The sequence below is a fragment of the Lagopus leucura genome, unplaced genomic scaffold, assembly GCF_019238085.1.
Source record: "Lagopus leucura isolate 7727_CA_CO unplaced genomic scaffold, USGS_WTPT01 Super-Scaffold_797, whole genome shotgun sequence".
In the NCBI taxonomy this organism is placed as follows: Eukaryota; Metazoa; Chordata; class Aves; order Galliformes; family Phasianidae; genus Lagopus; species Lagopus leucura.
In genome coordinates this window covers 4,712,903-4,730,265 of record NW_024962259.1, presented here as the reverse complement: position 1 = coordinate 4,730,265, position 17,363 = coordinate 4,712,903, and the positions used below count along the sequence as shown (strand labels likewise).

The window sequence follows — 17,363 nt, the reverse complement described above, 5'->3', positions numbered from 1 at the left end:
AGGGTGAGGAAAGAAGCTGCACTGAATGCAGCAGTGCTCTCAATGTTGCAGTACTGTGGGGAGACAGGGCAGGTTAAAGTCAAGGTATTTATTTCTACCTGGTATAAAAGTTCGGCCAAGCCTGTGCTAGCAACTTCAACTGTTAAAAAAATTACAGTGAATGTGTATATGTATATAAACGTATGTGTATATGCATAAAAAGAAGTAACAAAGATTCTACAAATTACTTCAGTTTAAAATGTTACCATATTAGCAGATTTAATGTAGGCCTTTGTAAATTTAAGTGTTAGTGTACTTTAAGCCACATCTGTCATTACTAATATGTACTAGGGTGTGACTGTAAGACAGGTAGAGAAGAGAAAGCAAATGCAGACCAAGCAAACCAGCAGAAGGTGTTTGAGGATGGTGGGATTGACTAATAAGGGGTGAAAAACATTGCATTTGAAGAGGAAACATGCAATGATGAGTTCACAGGTACTGTATTTGTAGTCAAGTTTTGCAAGCACAAAACCAGTAGGAACTTTGTCTCCTGCAGTGATTTCACTGTGAGCAGTGTTTAGAAACAGCCCATGCCCATGGTGATTGGGTGATGCATCCCTGAAAACTGTACTCTGCAGGTCATGTATTCAGCATGTGGCAAGAGGCAGCCTGGAGGAGAGGAGCACTGGTACTCACCTTTCTGGGAGCTGCTTGGTCTGTTCCTTCTAGATTTTATCTTGTTTTGAGTTTAATCCAAGCTGGTTAAGAGATGGGAGGAACATTTTGCATTTAATTTAAGCTGTCTCATAGAGAAGAGTTTGGTAACATTCCCCAGGTTTATGGTCCACAGAGAATTTTTGTAAGAGCTGGAGGCTGTGCTAATGCTGCTTACATGACCTGTGCAAGCATCTGACTGTTATGTGCTGCATTACTGCAGGAAGTTTGTCCTGGTCGTACAGAAAGATCACTTGGCAGCAGGCAGTGTTGGCTGAGGCATGCAGCCCTCTTGCTCAGGCTGTTTGCTCGGGTGATATGGGCCGTATTTAATCATCTCACTGCTCTGTCCATGTTGCACAGACAAGTTAAGCATAGCTGTGGTATTTACAGCTTCAGGGGTAGCCTAATGACAGCGGTGCCAACTGATAGCTCAACAAAGTTAGAATTTGGTCAATTTCAGGTTCTGGTAGGTATGTTTCTTTTCTTGCAGTTACTAACCAGGTCTGCAAACTATGCCAGGCTCTTCATTTGAGTGATTTTGCAGTTCTGAGGTGTTTTAGAGTATCTGAGATGACAGTAACTTTTTTTTTTTTCAAATCAAACTTTTCCAAGATTTACACTGGCAGACTATCTAAGTCTTATAGGGTTCATGGTCTTGCAATATTTCAAATGAACTTCCTGGTGAATGTTTCATAGCAGTAAGGAAAGGCACTTGTTGCAAAATACGTTTCGCTTCGAAGTTAATGATACAGTTAATGACAGAGGGAGCAGGAAAGAGTATGAAGGGACTGGGTGAGGGTTATTTATCTCCTGCCATTTTTTCTTGTTCTGCTGACTCTGAGAGGTTTGTAACCTGGCTGAAGCATTAGTGTTTGTCCAGGGTTATTTTACTGTCTGTAGATGTTAAAAACAGCTCCTTCAAAGGGTGGTGGTAATTAAGCTGTGCTTGCTTTGTGTATTGGGACAACCATAAACCAATAGCAAGAACTTTTATTATTTTATTTTTCTTCTGGGCCTCAAGGTTCTTAAAGGCTGAGTATTGATGTACTGAGGGGCAATATTTATTATCCTGTAGCATGCTCAGTATGCCCAGTGCTTTCAGTTACACATTACAGAGCTCCCGCCCAAGGCAGCTGGGAGTTCAGGCTGGGAAGAGAGGTAGAGAGAGGAGGAGAGGCATCAAACAGAAAGGGAGGGAGCTAGTTTTCTCTATTATGGCAGTTCAGTCACATTATTCACCTGTGGAAACACAGCTTAAGTGTTATCTGTTCTCCATCTGAGATTTGTTTCTAACCTGTGCATTCTAAAGGTATGTGTAAGCAGCCAGGGGAGATAACCCTCTTTTCAGGCAGCTTAAGTTGTGTAAGGCTGTTGGGAAGTTCTTAGTAAACAAGATGAAAAAAGTGAAAAGGATGGATTTGTATACTGTTTGTCTTCCCAGAAACCTCAGCTTCTGCATAAGACTCCAGTGACTCTAGCACTGAGTCTGAGAGTATCAAAGATCAGCTCTATAAAGCACTCGTAACTCCGTGTCCTAAGTTATATTACAGTGCTGTGTACAGCTAGGAGATAATTAAAACTGAGAATTCTTTGCCATAGCGTAGGAGGAGCTGACCTCTGTGTGTCAGCTCAGTTGGTGAGTTCCTGTTATTCCCCCTGTGCCTTGCAAATAGATACTTGTTTGTTTGCTTCTGGGCAAGCTGGGGCTAAAGCATTGCAGGCAGTGCTGCGGCTGGTGCTGGAGATTCCGTTACTCCCTCAGTTAAACTTTGTTTCCTGGGATAAATTCTGGTGGGCAGTACCTGGCCGTATCTTGCCTGTTTTATCTGGAACATTTGTAGCAGCGGAAGGATCTGGGACAACGTAATGCCCCATTTCTGGAAGGAAATGGAAAGGGAATGAAAAGGAGTGAACAGAATTTCAAATTTAAGAATTACATAAAGGAAAAGTGTCAGTATGTTGAACTGCTTAGCTGTTTTATTTGTAATGACTAGAAGAGGTATGAGACTCAATCCCTCTGCATTGGTTTGTTTTGATGAAAGGAGGAAACCCCACCTTTTCCCTGGAAAAACAGCAAGTGGAAACTGTGGTTTTACTGCTAAGAATTTGATACAGTGGTTCTCAAGATTAAGTACTAAAATTGCTTTGGAACTGCTTTCGCTTGCAGAGTTGAAAGCTATTACTTCTTCCATTTCACTGACATGTTGCAGTTCCATCTTTTGGATGTTCTAGAATGTTGAGCAATCTTCAGCTGCAGTACTTTGTGAGATATCTGCTCAGAGCACGTGGGATAGGAAATACAGTTCGCAGCTCAACAGAGGGAGTTCAGAGGCTGATGCAACTCTCGTGTTATTGCTGACAAATGTAACTCCTAGGAGTGTGTTGGGAAAAGCCTCTCATAGCCAAGAGACTGCATGGATGTGAGAGTTAACACCAATGTTTCCTACTGTATTTTTTCCCCTCAGATTTCTTTTTAACTTATGGTTGAGCGAAATTGTCAATAATGAGATGATGTGAGTCTGAGACTAAAGAAGTGAATTCATTTCCACAAGGGAGAACTCCAGTGGTGTTGAATTTGCCCTATATACGGCTGTTTACCTTCATTATATGTTGCTCTCCTGTGTTGTTTCGCACCCCCCCCCCCCCACCCTAAAAAAATAGAATTGATCCCAGTTAATGCTGGAAAGAGATGTATTTGTAGAAGCCATTAATCTCTTTTTATGATACATCAGGAAGCACTTGAGATACTACTAATTATACAAAGCAGACACTGTAAGGTTTCAGTCCTTTTGTTTTTGTTGCTCTGGTGTGGAACTTCTGGAGCTTTGAAAATGTACTTGGCGTGAAGAACTCATATATACCTCATAGGAAAAAATATTTGATCTTTGTAGGTTCCTGCCTGAGTTGTGTGACTCATTTGGCAGCCCCCGCATTGTGTTTAGAGATGTGGAAAATAATAACACACTTCCAGTCAAAACTGTTTGTCTTCTTTCCCCTTCCTCAACCTTGGGAGGCTACCAGGAAAGTTCATATAAGTCTGCACCAAAACTGCATGTTCAGAGTAGGTGAGTAATACTTATGCAAGAACTACCATTGTGCATAGCCATCAGTAATTATTTACCAGTGCTAGTGAGAGAAGTATGCATATGAAATTCCAGTGACTTCAGAAAGGTACCAACTTAAATCAATTGAATCAACATTACTTTTATTTCTCAGAGCTGGTTGCCATGGATGTTGTTGTCCTGTGGCCTGCTTTAGGACAGCACAGTTCTGTCTGTCCTTTGGCTGGCACTGCCTGTTGGGCTCAGGTCTGCGTTGCTCGCGTGGAGTCTAACACAGCCCCACTGAACGGATGTGCAGGGAGGAAGGGTGACGGCTGTGGGATGCAGACACTTGTTTTCTCATCTGCCATCAGGGCTGGGTCTCGTGAGGCTTTGTACAGCAGCATAATTGTTATTTATTCTCATATGCTTGTGACGTGCACAACTGCTAGAGTGGGTTGACTTTCAGACTGTGATTCATTTGGCGTTTCACTGTATATGGCAGACTTCTCTGGAGGTACTTTTGAGGTGTCTTTCAATCTGTTATTTTTTTCCAGAGCATAGAAGCTGAGCGCCATGAATAATGAAGCTGATATCAGGAAGAAACTTGAGGTGTAGAAGACATAGCGGAAATCATGGGTTGCATCCACCAGGAGACCTGAAATGGAAACCACAGCTTAGTTAAAAAGAGGATACGTGGTAAAGGCAACTGTAATGACATTTATAGAAATGATAAATCTGACCAAGCCAGGAAAATGCCCTGTACAAAAGATAAGCATTCATAAATGAGTTAAGATCTGTTCTCCAGATTCTAGAGCTTGTTTGTAGTCATTTCTCAGGCGGTGTTTCTGTTTCTGTGAAAAGTATTTTCCAGTACACAGAGAAATCAGGAAAGAAAGGAAATTGTAACTTTTTCCCCATGTACTGATTGATTTTTTTACTCATCAGAGGACCTCTGCGTCACTGCCACTTTCTGGGTTTTGGAATGAGTGACCTTAGTACAACCCAGGTCAGAAATCAGAACAAATAAATAAGGAAATCTTTCCAAGACTGACATGTTTGAGTCTCTATACTGAAAACTTGTAATAGTGTGAGGAAAATTCACAGCACAGTGGGCATTATAACTAACTTTGAGAGCCTCAACGCAAAACATTTAGAAGAATTATATGTCAAGTGGGTATTTTAACACTAACACTGGAGAAGGAAAGGCAAAAGGTATTCAGGTAAAATGTATGATGCCTCCTCAACAGGTTGCTTATTTATATATGGAAATATCAGTGTAATTCTTCAATGTATTTTCTATCTCCAACAAGAAAGTGAGCTAATCTTGCTGTACTTTGTTTTCATAGAATGGTTTGGGTTGGAAGGGACCTTCAAGATCACCTAGTTCCAACTCCCTGCTGCAGGCAGCGACACCTCCCTCTACCAGGTTGCTCACAGCCCCATCCAGCCTGGCCTTGAATGCTTCCAGGGAGGGGGCATCCACAGCTTCACTGGGCAACCTGTTCCCGTGTCTCACCACACTCACAGTAAAGTATTTCTTCCTGATATCTAGTCTAAATCTACCCTACTCCAGTTTAAAACCATTTTCCCTCATCCTGTCACTATATGCACTTATAAAAAGTCCCTCCCCAGCTTTTCCGTAGGCCCTTCCGTGTTGGAAGGCTGCTATAAGGTCTCCTCAGAGCCTTATCTTCTCCAGGCTGAAGAGCCCCAGCTCTCAGTTTTGCCCATCTGCCACTCCTATCAGAGACATCCCAGACCTTTTCTGCACTTTGAGAAAAGCAACTAACACATTTTGCCTGGGAATGACATGACATACAGTGCATGTAGTCCCATTCATAGAACAGATAGTTGCTTTCCCATTGGATGAGATACAATTCAGTGCCTGGAGAAGAGGGCTAAAACCAGTAGAGGATTCACACTCGGGTTTGTATTTTGTCTGTCAGTCTTTTGAATTTGTTGCTATACTGCAGGAGCAGGTACTTAGCCAGGTTATTCAGTGGCTTTTGGAGTGAACTGTGAAATCTGTGAGTAATTTATTAGATTTGAGGGCATAACTAGTTTCCTTTCTTGCCTCTAGAGAAAAATGAATGCACTCCAGAACCAGGAATAACAGTAAGTAGAAGAGGCTTTTACTATTACTTTACTTTTACTCTTCAGTTACGTAGAGCTGGTAATACCTCTGATGACAGTAGATGTATGGATGTTTGGAATTTCTTGAGACTTCATAGATCAGTGCTAGGAAAGCAGTGAGAATTTTATGACAGCACGATCCTACTACTGTAATTCCTCTCTGTGCTCTGCCATTCAAAGGAAACAAGTTCTCATCACTGCATGCCTATCGAAGCTGCCTGCCAAATGTGCAGCTTTTTCACTGTCTGCTGTTGCTTCAGAGACACTTAGGCAGCTACAGAAATTATCCTTGTTTGGCTGTGAGAAGGGCATTCCTTTCTGAGTCTTCCTTTTGTATTGCTCCCTCTGCATAATCAGCTGCCTGCATGGATCTGGAAACTCATTCATTCCTCTTCAATGTGCTCCCAAATACTTATCATCAGCGTCTAAGAACCTTGTTTTTCTCCAATCTGCTTTAATAGGTTTTCTCACCTGTCAGAGGGGGTCCAATGAGAACAGTGATACTCTCCAGAATGGTGAAGAGCCCTAGAGCGCTTGAGAACCTGTCCATCTCCACCACATCCATCAGCACCTGGAATGTGAGGGCTCCAATGCCACTCATGGCTATACTGAAGATGACGCAGTAGAAGATGAGCATGCTGAATTCAGCTGAGATGACACAAATGAAATTGCCCAGCCCATACAGGAGCACGGCCAGGCTGTACAGGTAGATGCGTCTCCCTGTGAAGATTGTTTGTCCTGAGAGCAGCCCTGTCAGAGGGCGCATGAAGATGTTGATGAATCCAATAATGGAGATGAGGAGGGCTGCCCTGTGTTCCTCCAACCCATTCTGGATGGCATAAGGTACGAGGTAGACATGGGGTAACGCAAACCCCGTCATCATCCATGTCACTCCAATCGTGTAAATCTGGTACCTTTTGTTTTGACAGAAGATATCAAGAGCCAGGTAGTTCTGCAGCACCTGGAAACATGTGATCTTTCTGGTTTGTTCCTGGAGCTTTAGGTGAGAAGGTGCTCTGTTGGACAGCTGAGCGTCTTCTGCTCTTCTCCCTGGCTCCTCTCCTGTACTGGAAAACTGCAGTAGTGATCCCAGTGCAAACTTCACTGGTCTCATAATAGCTCCACAAACACAACAGTTCAACAGGATTCCTCCAAAGATAAGAAAAGTATCTCTCCAGCCCATCTCATCTAGCAGGTATTGAGAAAGAAGCGGCCACAGTGTGAAACCAATAGAGACACCGGTGGACGCCACGGCATTGGCCAGCGTTTGCCACCGCACAAAGTAGGATCCCAGTGCAGTCACTCCTGCCTGGAAGCTGAAGCATGACCCCAGACCTAAAGATAAGAATGAAAGAGAAAATAGCAGCACATGATCTCTCTGTAGTGTCTTACAAGATTAAAAGAGCCCAAAACTCTGGTGTACCCACAGATGACTTCATCACAGCCCCCAGTGATTAATGATCAGTAATCCCAAATGAGGGGTGAAGAAGGATGTTGTGTATACTTTAGATTCCCTGTGTTCTCAGGAGTACTGAATACACTGCTCTAAGCTGATGTTTGAGCCATGCTGCCATGCCCATGATTGTTCCAGAGTTGTTCTTGGGAAAAATGACAAGGACTTGGCTTTATACTGCATTCAGCAGGCAGAGTTGCTTTCCTGATGTTTTCACCAGGTTTCAGGGAGTTAATTATTGTTTATCTCTGTGCTGCACACAGACCTTAGCTTGCAAGAGTCAACAGGTTTGGTCCCAAAATGATCTGGCTTCACAAATCAATTTCTCTTTGTTAGAAAAATAGCATGGATTGAAAAACAATTACCTAGGAGAAATATTTGGAAAGGAAAAGTTCCCATCTGTTACTTCTGTTCAAAACCAACATAGTATTTGGTCAGAGAAAGATAACTCACATCTCCCCAGACTGGGAGTGGTGAAGTCCATGCCCAGGATATTTGTGAAGGATGTTATCCCAACATTGCACTTTGAGGTGGGAAAAAGTCCCCTCTTCAAAGGCAAAAGGTTGTGAAGCTCCTAAGGAGAACAGACATTTTTGCTCTCTCTGTCACCCTTAGAGACCTGTAGCCTTTTCCAGGGAGAAGTACTTTGAATGAGCTGACTGGGTGAGATGTGTGTTAAAGGGGTGTGAAGGGCAAGCCTATCCAGCATGCAATTCCCAATGAGCTGTGGGGCTTTGATTTATTCTATTTCACAGCTAAGTGAAAAGCACGAGTGCTCAGTCCAGACTTCTACCACTTCCCAGCACAGCAGCTGGATTTCGCTGCTGTTCCTTGTACTTACCAGCGATGAGGCCAGCTGTTAGGTAAAGCTGGCTGAGGGACTTGCAGAAGGAGCTGGACACCATGCCCACGCTGCTGAGCAGCCCTCCCACCATGACAGCAAACCTGCAGCCAAAGCGCTTCACAAGGATGCTGCACAGAGGCCCTGGGAGAAGAGAAATAAAATAAAAAGGAAGCAGTGAGGGAGAACAGAATTGTTCTGTGGGTGCCAGAATGCTGCAGTTATCAAACGATTTAGGTTAGAGAGCCTGCAGATTGTCCCAGCAGCAAAATTTAAGGAAGGAAACAGAAGTAGAAAATGCACTCCCTGATCCTCCGAAGAGCTTGGTCAGCTTGTCAGCAGAAGGGAGTGCACCTGTGATCTGCTTGTGTTTTGGCCATGAAATAGGATTCCTAAGCTTCCCTGTGATTGATAGTAGCTAATAATCCTGGAAATGGAAGTGTAATTCTGTTCTCATGTTGTATCAGTTCTACAAACAATTTGGAAAAGGATAGGACTTGAATTTCCATGTCCCTGAGTAAGAGATACTGAACAAAGTGTTATTTCTGCTTGCATATTTCTACTACTCTTTCACTGTGTTTTTCAAATATTCAGCTACAAAAGATTCTAAATTGTCCTTGGTGTCTTCTGCATAGGTGAAATTCTCTGCAGGAGGGCAGGTTGACTCTGGAACAGATCGAGAACAGGAGAAAAACAGGGATTGTCCTTGAGGGGGATAATTTGAAAATGTCTATGGAGGTGTATGCATGTTTGCATTGGAATCAGTCTAAGCTTCAGGCTGTGGCATCCATGCTCCAGCTTATGGAGCTGACCTGAAAGTTGTCTCCATGAAAACAGTACAACGCTGTTGTCAGTTCAGCTCTTTCCAGATGTCTGTTTTAGCATACCTGGCCAGCGTGGGTAGCCATGAGGACCCAAGCCTCTTTGCAGGCTGTGCACATCCCTGCTCTTTCTCCAACACCACAAGACCTGGGTCTTCCTGGTGGAGCAGAAATGTGGGCATTGTGCTCGTGTTGCTTGCAGGCTTTTCTAAGTAGGAGTTATGCTATTTCATCAGCAAAACCAATCGACAAATAGACATGGAGGCGTGTGAGTAAAGTTAGTTGATTCATTAATTTTCACAGGCTGTTTGTTGGTGAGTTCTGTGAGTGGGGTAAATTACAAGGTTGCTAATGCCATAGATTTTGGGAGAGGATGATGTTAGTTCAGACCTGCAGGCTGCCAATGGAAAACATTTCTCTCTGCATGTTCTGATAGAGGAGGCTTTAATGGCAGCTTCATTTTGTGTTTCTGCCAGGATCTGCATTATTTTCAAGGCTTACTAATTTTTTTCCTCTTCTTAACACTTAAAATTATGTAAGTAAATTCAAAAAGTCTGCAAGCTTCAGAGTTAGGAATCAGCATGGGGAAAATAACCTGTGGAAAAGTTTTGGTTTGAAATAAAATCTGCATAATCAAGCAAGCAGCTGAACATTCTTAACATTAGGACTGTAACTGTGTGCATTTTGATCTGCTTGGGAGATTTTCACCTTGGACTTCAACTGGCCTTTGAAGAAGTATTCATCGGGCTCAGCAAACTAGTGACTGCATTCTGTTCCAGCAAAACTGCTGCATTTGAACTTGCGTGAGTCTGGAGAGTTGCAGTGGCCTTACAAATTCTGTTAGTGCTTGTGATCACCATGAGGCTATTCTTTTCTTGTGTAATGAATCCCTTTTGGATCTATATTGGCTGTCTTTACATTAACTTTCACTGTGGTCCCAGCCTCCCACAAAACAATTACTTCATTATTGAAGATAGAATTGATATGTCCTCACAGAGGCTGCCAGACTTGTCTTCCTAGGCGTGCTGGGACCGAGCTGCTTTTTGGACCATTCCCAGAGCCACTGGCTCCTGTTCTTTTCCTGGTTCCTACAGCAACCAGACCATAGGTCATGCCCAGCAGCTTCTCAAGTCAAACAGCCATGGCACCGCTCTGTTTCTGTTGAACTTCAGTGTCGATTCCTTCTGTAGCTGCTTTGCCTGAGGTCTTTCCCTCTGTGCCTTGCAACTCTGGGACTACCTGCTTCCACTAAGGTGCAAACTCTTTTTCCCCCGTGTCCAGCTCTCAGCCAAGTATTGCACAGTGAAACTTAACGTGCTGCAGCCATCACGTCAGTGTGACTCAGGGCTCTGCTTTTTTTTCCCCTCATACTGCTGCGTCACCTTTCAGCAATATTGGAAGAGGGCAGGTGTGAACTAAGGGAGCAGCTCAGGTATACGGGAGTCATTATACACTTTGCTGGATGGAGTTCAGATGGACTGTATATCACACAAGCATGGTGGGTGTATGAGGAGGGGCCAGCAGCAACATGAACCATTTACTGAGAAGCTCTCAAGCTGCTAGGTGTGTTTTACTCTCCTATGCAGGAATAGGAGCTCTAGATGCCCTCCCCTGTGCAACTCCCACATTTTCTGTAGGGAAGAAATAGTGCTTAGTGCTCCTGGGTGATTCACTCCTTGTCCGCAAAGCAGCACCCTCCATCCACCCCCTTCAGCTGCAGGGTGCTACCTGGCTCAAGTTCTGCATTAAACCAGTTGTGCGATACCTGCTGCTGCACGCTGTGCCACTGCCCAAGGAGCTACTTTCAGCCCTGAGCCTCAGCTGGTAGCCTGGGGGAGCAGAGCTGGCATGTGGAAGGGCGTGAAGAAAGTACCCAAGATCCAGCCCTACTTGCCAGCTTATTTAAAAATAACTGTGAAAAATAATTAAGTTCTCATTGTTCTGAAGAAGCTGGGCTGAGAAAGAGATTCACCTTCCTCATTTTACTTATCCGTTAGAGTGGTGGATGGGAACTTGGTATCTGCAGACACTTGGTGCTGGGCTCTGTGGGCATGGAAATCGCTGGGAGGTGCCTTTCACTGCTGAGCAACCTGCCCCAGACCTCCCTGTCCCTTCCTCCTCAGAGAAATGCTGAGTACCCTCCTAAAGCCCTGTGTCCATGCTGGAGCCACAGGAAGCAGCAGAGGGCATCCCTACAGCCTCTACTTACCGCCTGCGTGCAGCACAGCAACCATGATGGAGGGGAACCACGATGTCTCACTGTTGGTGGCCTGGAACTCATGCTGGAGGTCAGTGAAGAAGATGCCGATGCAGGAGGGGAAGCCCAGCGTCAGCCCCTGCAGCACCACTGAGGCCACCAGGACCATCCATGCCCATCCCCGGTCCTGGACTTTGGCAGTTCCTCGTGCTGCTGCTCCTCCTTGGGCCATGGCTTCTTTCTACTCGCAGGCAGCCTGCTGGGGAAGGGAGTGCAGCTACCATGCAGCCCTCAGTCCAGGAAACGGACCTACGGAGACAAGGGCTGTGGGTATTCCCTGGGCTCAGAGGCACCAGCGTGTCCCAGGCCCTTGGCAGTGCACACTCTGGACTTCTTGCACTGCATTTCTTCCAGGACTCCCCTTCTCTCTACAGGATCCTGGAAGATTGCTCGAGAAATGACTGCCTTCCCCTTTTATATTGCACAAGACAGTGAGCGCAGCCAGGTACAGGACAGGACCACACCTCCTTTGAGGTATGAACTGGCCTTACCCAGTTCCACCCTTATTTTCCCTTTCACCTGCTTTCATCATACAGAGTCCCCTTGCTGGCAATTGCTAAGGTCACCAAGTCCTCACACTGAGAGGAGTGACCAAAAAACTCTGCAAATGCCAAGAAAAATAGAAACATGTAAGGCTTGTATGTGGCAGCATACTGTTGCACTGCGCATACAGTTCAAATCACTAGTGTTGAAAAAACATTTTAGAAGTCACTGATTAATTAGGATCCAGTGATCTCAGATATACTTCTGCTATATCTCTGTCTAGGTCTGAAGATGAGAGATCCCAAGTTTGCTTGCTGTGAGATCAGCAGCATGAAACAACAAGAGTATTTCACATGAATAAAGGCACAAAACAAATCTTTGGCAGCTGGACAAGCTCAAGAAAAGCACTGTAAGGTTTGCACCGCACAGTATTTATTTAGCACTAGACTAATGTCCCTCCCCTACAACAATAGCTACAACTGAGTGTTGTGTGCAGCTTTAAGAATGAATAATAACTCATTCTAGCTCATTATTTCAAGCTTGCCATGGCAACACGCTCAGAATCAGTTCCATACCTGGGGCTGGACCAGGCCTGGCGACGTGAGGGGCTGAAGCGCAGTGCGGGTGGCTCATCGTGGCGTGCTGGGTGCTTCTGCTTCAGCAGTGCCCAAAAGCTCTGATGAACTCTTTTGCAACGTTACCCTCAGCATCATTCTGTAAACAGGGCTGCTGTGCCGGCTGGCTTGCAGCCAGGGAAAAAAGGGCTGCAAGCAGAGGGGGCCCGTGGGAAGGGGCTCTCACATGCAAATCATGGTGGGGGTGCTCAGCACGCTTTAATCCTTTGTCCACTTTAGCTGGGTGCAGATAATGCAACTAATTCAAGTGCTTGTCTCTCTGGTTTGAATTTGCTGGATGACAGCCTAAAACCTCTCCCCAGCAACAGCAAACCCCCCAAAAAAGGCAGAAGCACAGCTCCTCTCTGTTCCCAGCCGCCCTGTCCAACATCTGAGTGTGTCCAGCAGCAGATTTCTGCAGCTCAGGCTCACTGGGGAGAGTAGAGCTGGGGGTCACACACTTGCCATGGCTTTTGCCTGCCGCTGGCCGCAGGGCAGTGTATCCCTGTGGCCTCCGAACCTTCGGCATCAGCCAGGCCTCAGGCTGTGAGCAGCTCCGGGATGTGCAGTCGGCTGCCAGGTGGTGCCTCACCGCCTTCTGCCTGTGCGGAGTGAAGGGAGTGGGTTTGTTCAGCGCTCAGCTGGCCATGCCTGCCGAATGGCTTTGCAAAAACGGCTTTTAATCCTTCCCGAGTGTGAATGTGGCAGGCTGCTGCATGCTCTGCTGCGGCCATGTTGTCCTCAGCCTGTTCCTCAGTTGTGTCAAGACCAGGACCAGCACAAAGCAGAGGCAGATTCTCACAAGCTCGAATGCTTGTCTCATACTGATTGCACTGGGATTTGGATTGGGGCTCGCAGCAAGACATGCATGAATGCTTGCTGCAAACTGTGTGTTGGTCGGAGCCAAACTGGTCAGCAGTGCTGCCTACCCCAGTTCATGATGTTGCTGGAGATGGTTGTGTGTCCAGGTAGATTCAATCTCTGCTTCACCTATTCTCTTCGGTTTCTCTCTTTCAGCTCTGAATGTTGCTTTTGCTGCAGTGACCATCAAGATGCTGAGTTCAACCTTTGCTGGATTTCCTTTGGGCAGCGCAGCAGGCCTGGAGCTGTTCCTTATGGCAGCACATCAGGAGTGCTCGAACAGTGCATGTTTCCCATTCCCGTGCTCCTGTTTCCCTCAGTTGTGATGGGGGACTGCAGCTGCTGCGATGAGAGCGCACAGCAGGGCTGCTGGTGGCTCTGTGTGCATTCACACGGGGCATTTGCACAGCTCCCCTCCTCAGAAGAGCTTTACATTCAGCCTGCAGATGACGACAGTATCTATATGTCAGCCTCAGTGAGAGCTGGCAGCTGTGGGCATCCCTATGGAGGGAAGAGCAGCCCAATTCTTGTCCCAAACTTCTCATAGGGTCACAGCAGCAGGAAGAGAACCCAGGAGCATGTACAGGGGGAGGCTCTGAGCCCAGAAGATACCTATGGTTGGGAACAGGGAGGGCAGCAGGAAGAAAGGTTCTCTAGTTCACAGTACACTAACTCTGCACCCTGCTGCATAGCATGCAGCATCCTCTTGCTTGCTGCCCCACCTCAGCCTGGTGTGAGCTGGGCATGTGTTTATGAATGTAAAATAGGCTGTGTGCACAGAGGCAAGATGTTTACTGTAAACGGAGCCAGGCGGTAAAATTTGGGGGGGGGGGGGGGGGGTGGGTCACTCTGTCTCTGTTGGGGGTAGGAAGGCCAAGCACTTCTCTCGGTAAACAGCTCTGTAAGTGACTTTTTAAGTTCATTTTCATCCTGTGTTTTGTACCAGGTGACTTTCTCAAGGTCACAGCATTGCTCCCACCTTCTCCCCCTGCAAAGGGTATCAGAGCCTTGCTGGCACCAATAAGTTTCTAATTAGGCTGAGCAGCCTCATCTGACTCGACTCGACTCGACTCAACTCAACTCAACTCGACTCGACTCGACTCCCCTCCCCTCCCCTCCCCTCCCCTCCCCCACATTCTCCCCACCTATTTTGATTCCCAGTTGCATTTAAGCCTGGCTCCTTGCCTAGTACAGCCTTCGGGCAGATGTCCCAGTACTGTCCCTATTCTCTTGGCTTGCTCTCAGCTCTGCCTGACTGCCCTGAGCTCATCAATTACCAAGACACAGGTGGAGTACCAGGTGGGATATTGGTTTTGGGTGGCCAAAAATAACTCTCACCCAGTACTGAAGACTTTGGCTTGGAGATGGGAAATGGGAATTGAAGTGAGTGGTGTCAGTGGTGCAGGTGCTGACAGCTTCCGTTGGCTCAGAAGAATTTGTCAAGATACAGCTTGCTCTGGTGGGTGACTGCATGTGGTTCTCCTGCATACTGGCCCTTGCCCTCCTGACTGCTGCGTTCCTCCCCATGCAGCCTGTGGCTGTCCTGCATGCGCTGAGGATGTTTGGTGTCCAGAAGGATGGCTTCAGAGCCCAGTCTGAGAAAGATGTGCTTGGCCACCTTGGCTCTCGCTCTTATTAATGGGGAGTTAATGGCTGACTGCTTGGATGAGGTGTAAATCCCACTGCTGTTAGCTGTGCAGTAGCTGCAGACAGGGAAACAGCCCTGTTCTGGGATGATGGTAAATAGGCGTTGCTCTCTTTTAGGGATGCCTCTTGCCCTAGTATGTTGCAGCCCTCCTAGCACTGTCCCTATTTTCCTTTATGTTGGGTTATGTGTAGCTCAGGTCCAGCACCTTTCCTTTTTGCCTCAGCTGCAGCGTAGGGATGATTTGAACCTTCATTGCTAGTCATTTTTGTCTCTTTTTCTGTTAATAGTTTCTCATTATGATGAAGTATTCTGTTAAGATGGATAAGAGGTTGAGGGTGAATGGCCAGAATTGATGGGTCATGATTTTGAGAGAGCCTGAAGGTTTTCAGGCTCCAACTAGCAAGAATGAAGGTTTGGCCATGCTGCTTTTGGCAGATGCTTTGTCGTCGTCGTTCCTGTCGGGTCCTGCTCCTCCTGCCCACACCCAGAAGCATTGCAGTGTTTGCCATTGTGATTCCTGGGAAAGGGACTGGAATTCTTCACCCTGCTGGGAAATGCAGGTCACTCTGTGCTTAGGGTTGTGTTTCTGGACGTGGGGGCAGAAATTGCAAAATGTGATTTCCACCCTTTGTTTTATGGGCAAAAGCCCTTGGTTTAGCAAATACAACCATACTGTTCTTACTTCCCACATGTTCCCTTGTATTCCAATTTGAGAAAACTATTAGCAGTGTTAGGATGGGGGTGACTGTTCATTAGGTGTTTCCCAGCTCTAAAGAGACCCATTTGACTGCTTTTCTCATTTAGAGCCTGACTCTCTGGTCATGCACACAGCGGACTGGTGCTAACCTGGTGCCTGGAGGTGATTGGTAGGCGATTGCACTTTTCTTTGCTGTGAGTTGGAGAAACCAATATCTTTCTCCAGCCCTGGAGGAATCAAGTATTGCAGGGGTCATTTGCTGGGATAAAAGTTGGGTTAAATCTTCAGTGACCATTTCAAAACCAGATCTAGGTGGAAGAATGTGACTAAGGTGCTTATTTCCCAAACAAGTCAGCAATCTGGGTTACAAATATTTATGATCCTTCAATCGGGAAATAGATGTGACTTTGCCCAGAGTGCAGGAGAGCGTGAGCAGTGGGCTGAGCCACACAGTTATGTGAAAACCAAGACAGCGTGTGGGTGCTAAGATGAACTCATGGCTGTGGGCAGAGCTCTGTCATCTCTTGGACTTGCAGAGAGGAGAAATGCAGCTGTGGTTTCCACTCTCCTCTGGAGCCCTAGGCCACAAATTTAGATGCTGACAGATGCCTCAACTAAGCTGCAGTCCTGTCTGGCATGGAGATACAGGGGTGGGCCATGAAGGTTTGTAGGTGTCCTGAACCAACTGGAGTGGCTCAGCTGTGGTTGGATCAGCTGTGATTTCTGCTTTCAGCTGCCATGCCCATATGCTCCCCTTGCACGACACCATGTGGTGAGTGTCTCATCTTGCACAGCTGTGGGGCCAAACCCTGTTTGGGGATGTGCCAGCCCTCCCTGCTCAGCTGCTTTACAGCTCAGCCTCAGAGCAGCTGCAGTGGGCAGCAGCAAATTCTGGTTCAAAGTAAGACTAAGTTCATCCAAGTCTCCCCATTGTTTACTCATCTTTCCTCCTCCTCCTTTCCCCTCCCTGTGTCAGGCCTGAATCATTGCTGTTATCTAAATTCTGGCGTCACCAAATCTTGACAACATGTTGTCTCTTTGCCTCCCGCTGTTTGCCAATCATACGACACCTCTGTTTCACACGTTTATGAGCTGCAGTGTTCCATAAACAGGAAAAGAACTAAATCTCAACTTATCTCCAGGTCTGCTAACACCACAAACATGAGGAATGCTGTGGCATTCAGGGTGGAGGTAACAGATCGGCTATTTTAAATACTCCCCCAAGGTTTCAGAGGCAACGCTGCGTGCCTGGAGAAATCTCAGCTGACAGTTGTCTGCTCAGAACACCTGGGAAGCTCTTTAGAAATGGCAGTTTATTTGTTCTGCATTTGTCTTGGTGACAGCAAGAATCGCTGCGCCTTTTCCTTCAGTGGGAAAGTGGAGAACTGTTTGAGCTTCTCCAGCTGTTTGGGGGGCTTTGTAGTACAGGGAGGGGCGATGCTGTTGGAAATGCCGGATGTTTCTGCTGCACATGCTGAACCAAACAGGTGGCTAGCAAATGAAAATTGGCCCAAAGAACCTGTCCTTAAACTACTCATACTTGGTGCTTGTATTAGCATTCTTATTTGTCGGTGGAAATGGTAAAAAATAGATGTAGCTCAGATTCTCTTATGTGTAAGAAAATCAGAAAAATGCTTAGATTTGCCTTCCTTCTCTGAAAGTTACCAAGAAGGACTGCAAAATCTAAGTAGACTTTTCCTCTTGGTGAGCCATCACAAATGAATGAGAACCACATGCAGGTCCTTAAAATGTAGAATTTGTGTTGGAAAGGCTGCAAATGGATGCAGAGAAAGCACAGGCTGCAGACACTCTTCA

At 46.2% G+C, this 17,363-nt stretch overlaps 1 protein-coding gene across 4 annotated transcripts; it reads right to left on the bottom strand.

The window, feature by feature from the left end:
- Positions 1 to 3,880: 3,880 nt before the first annotated feature.
- Positions 3,881 to 12,390, bottom strand: SLC16A5 (solute carrier family 16 member 5). 4 transcript variants are annotated; one of them, XM_042865277.1, is made up of 5 exons: positions 12,304 to 12,390; positions 11,198 to 11,494; positions 8,168 to 8,311; positions 6,345 to 7,208; positions 3,881 to 4,395 (listed from the first exon to the last, which is right to left on the bottom strand). In XM_042865277.1, exons 2-5 carry the CDS (start codon positions 11,415 to 11,417, stop codon positions 4,160 to 4,162), a joined length of 1,464 nt encoding a protein of 487 aa, XP_042721211.1. In that variant the 5' UTR covers positions 11,418 to 11,494; positions 12,304 to 12,390; the 3' UTR covers positions 3,881 to 4,159. The 4 variants fall into 4 exon arrangements, with proteins under 4 accessions (XP_042721211.1, XP_042721213.1, XP_042721214.1 ...); XM_042865279.1 differs by having other exon boundaries at positions 11,198 to 11,444; XM_042865280.1 differs by having other exon boundaries at positions 11,198 to 11,441.
- Between the last annotated feature and the right edge of the window lie 4,973 nt (positions 12,391 to 17,363).

Coding starts and splice junctions, on each gene's coding strand:
- SLC16A5 (XM_042865277.1), bottom strand. CDS start 11,417: ATGGCCCAAGGAGGAGCAGCAGCACGAGGAACTGCCAAAGTCCAGGAC. Junction 8,312..11,197: donor TGCTGTGCTGCACGCAGGCG/GTAAGTAGAGGC, acceptor CTCTTCTCCCAG/GGCCTCTGTGCAGCATCCTT. Junction 7,209..8,167: donor AACAGCTGGCCTCATCGCTG/GTAAGTACAAGG, acceptor TCTTATCTTTAG/GTCTGGGGTCATGCTTCAGC.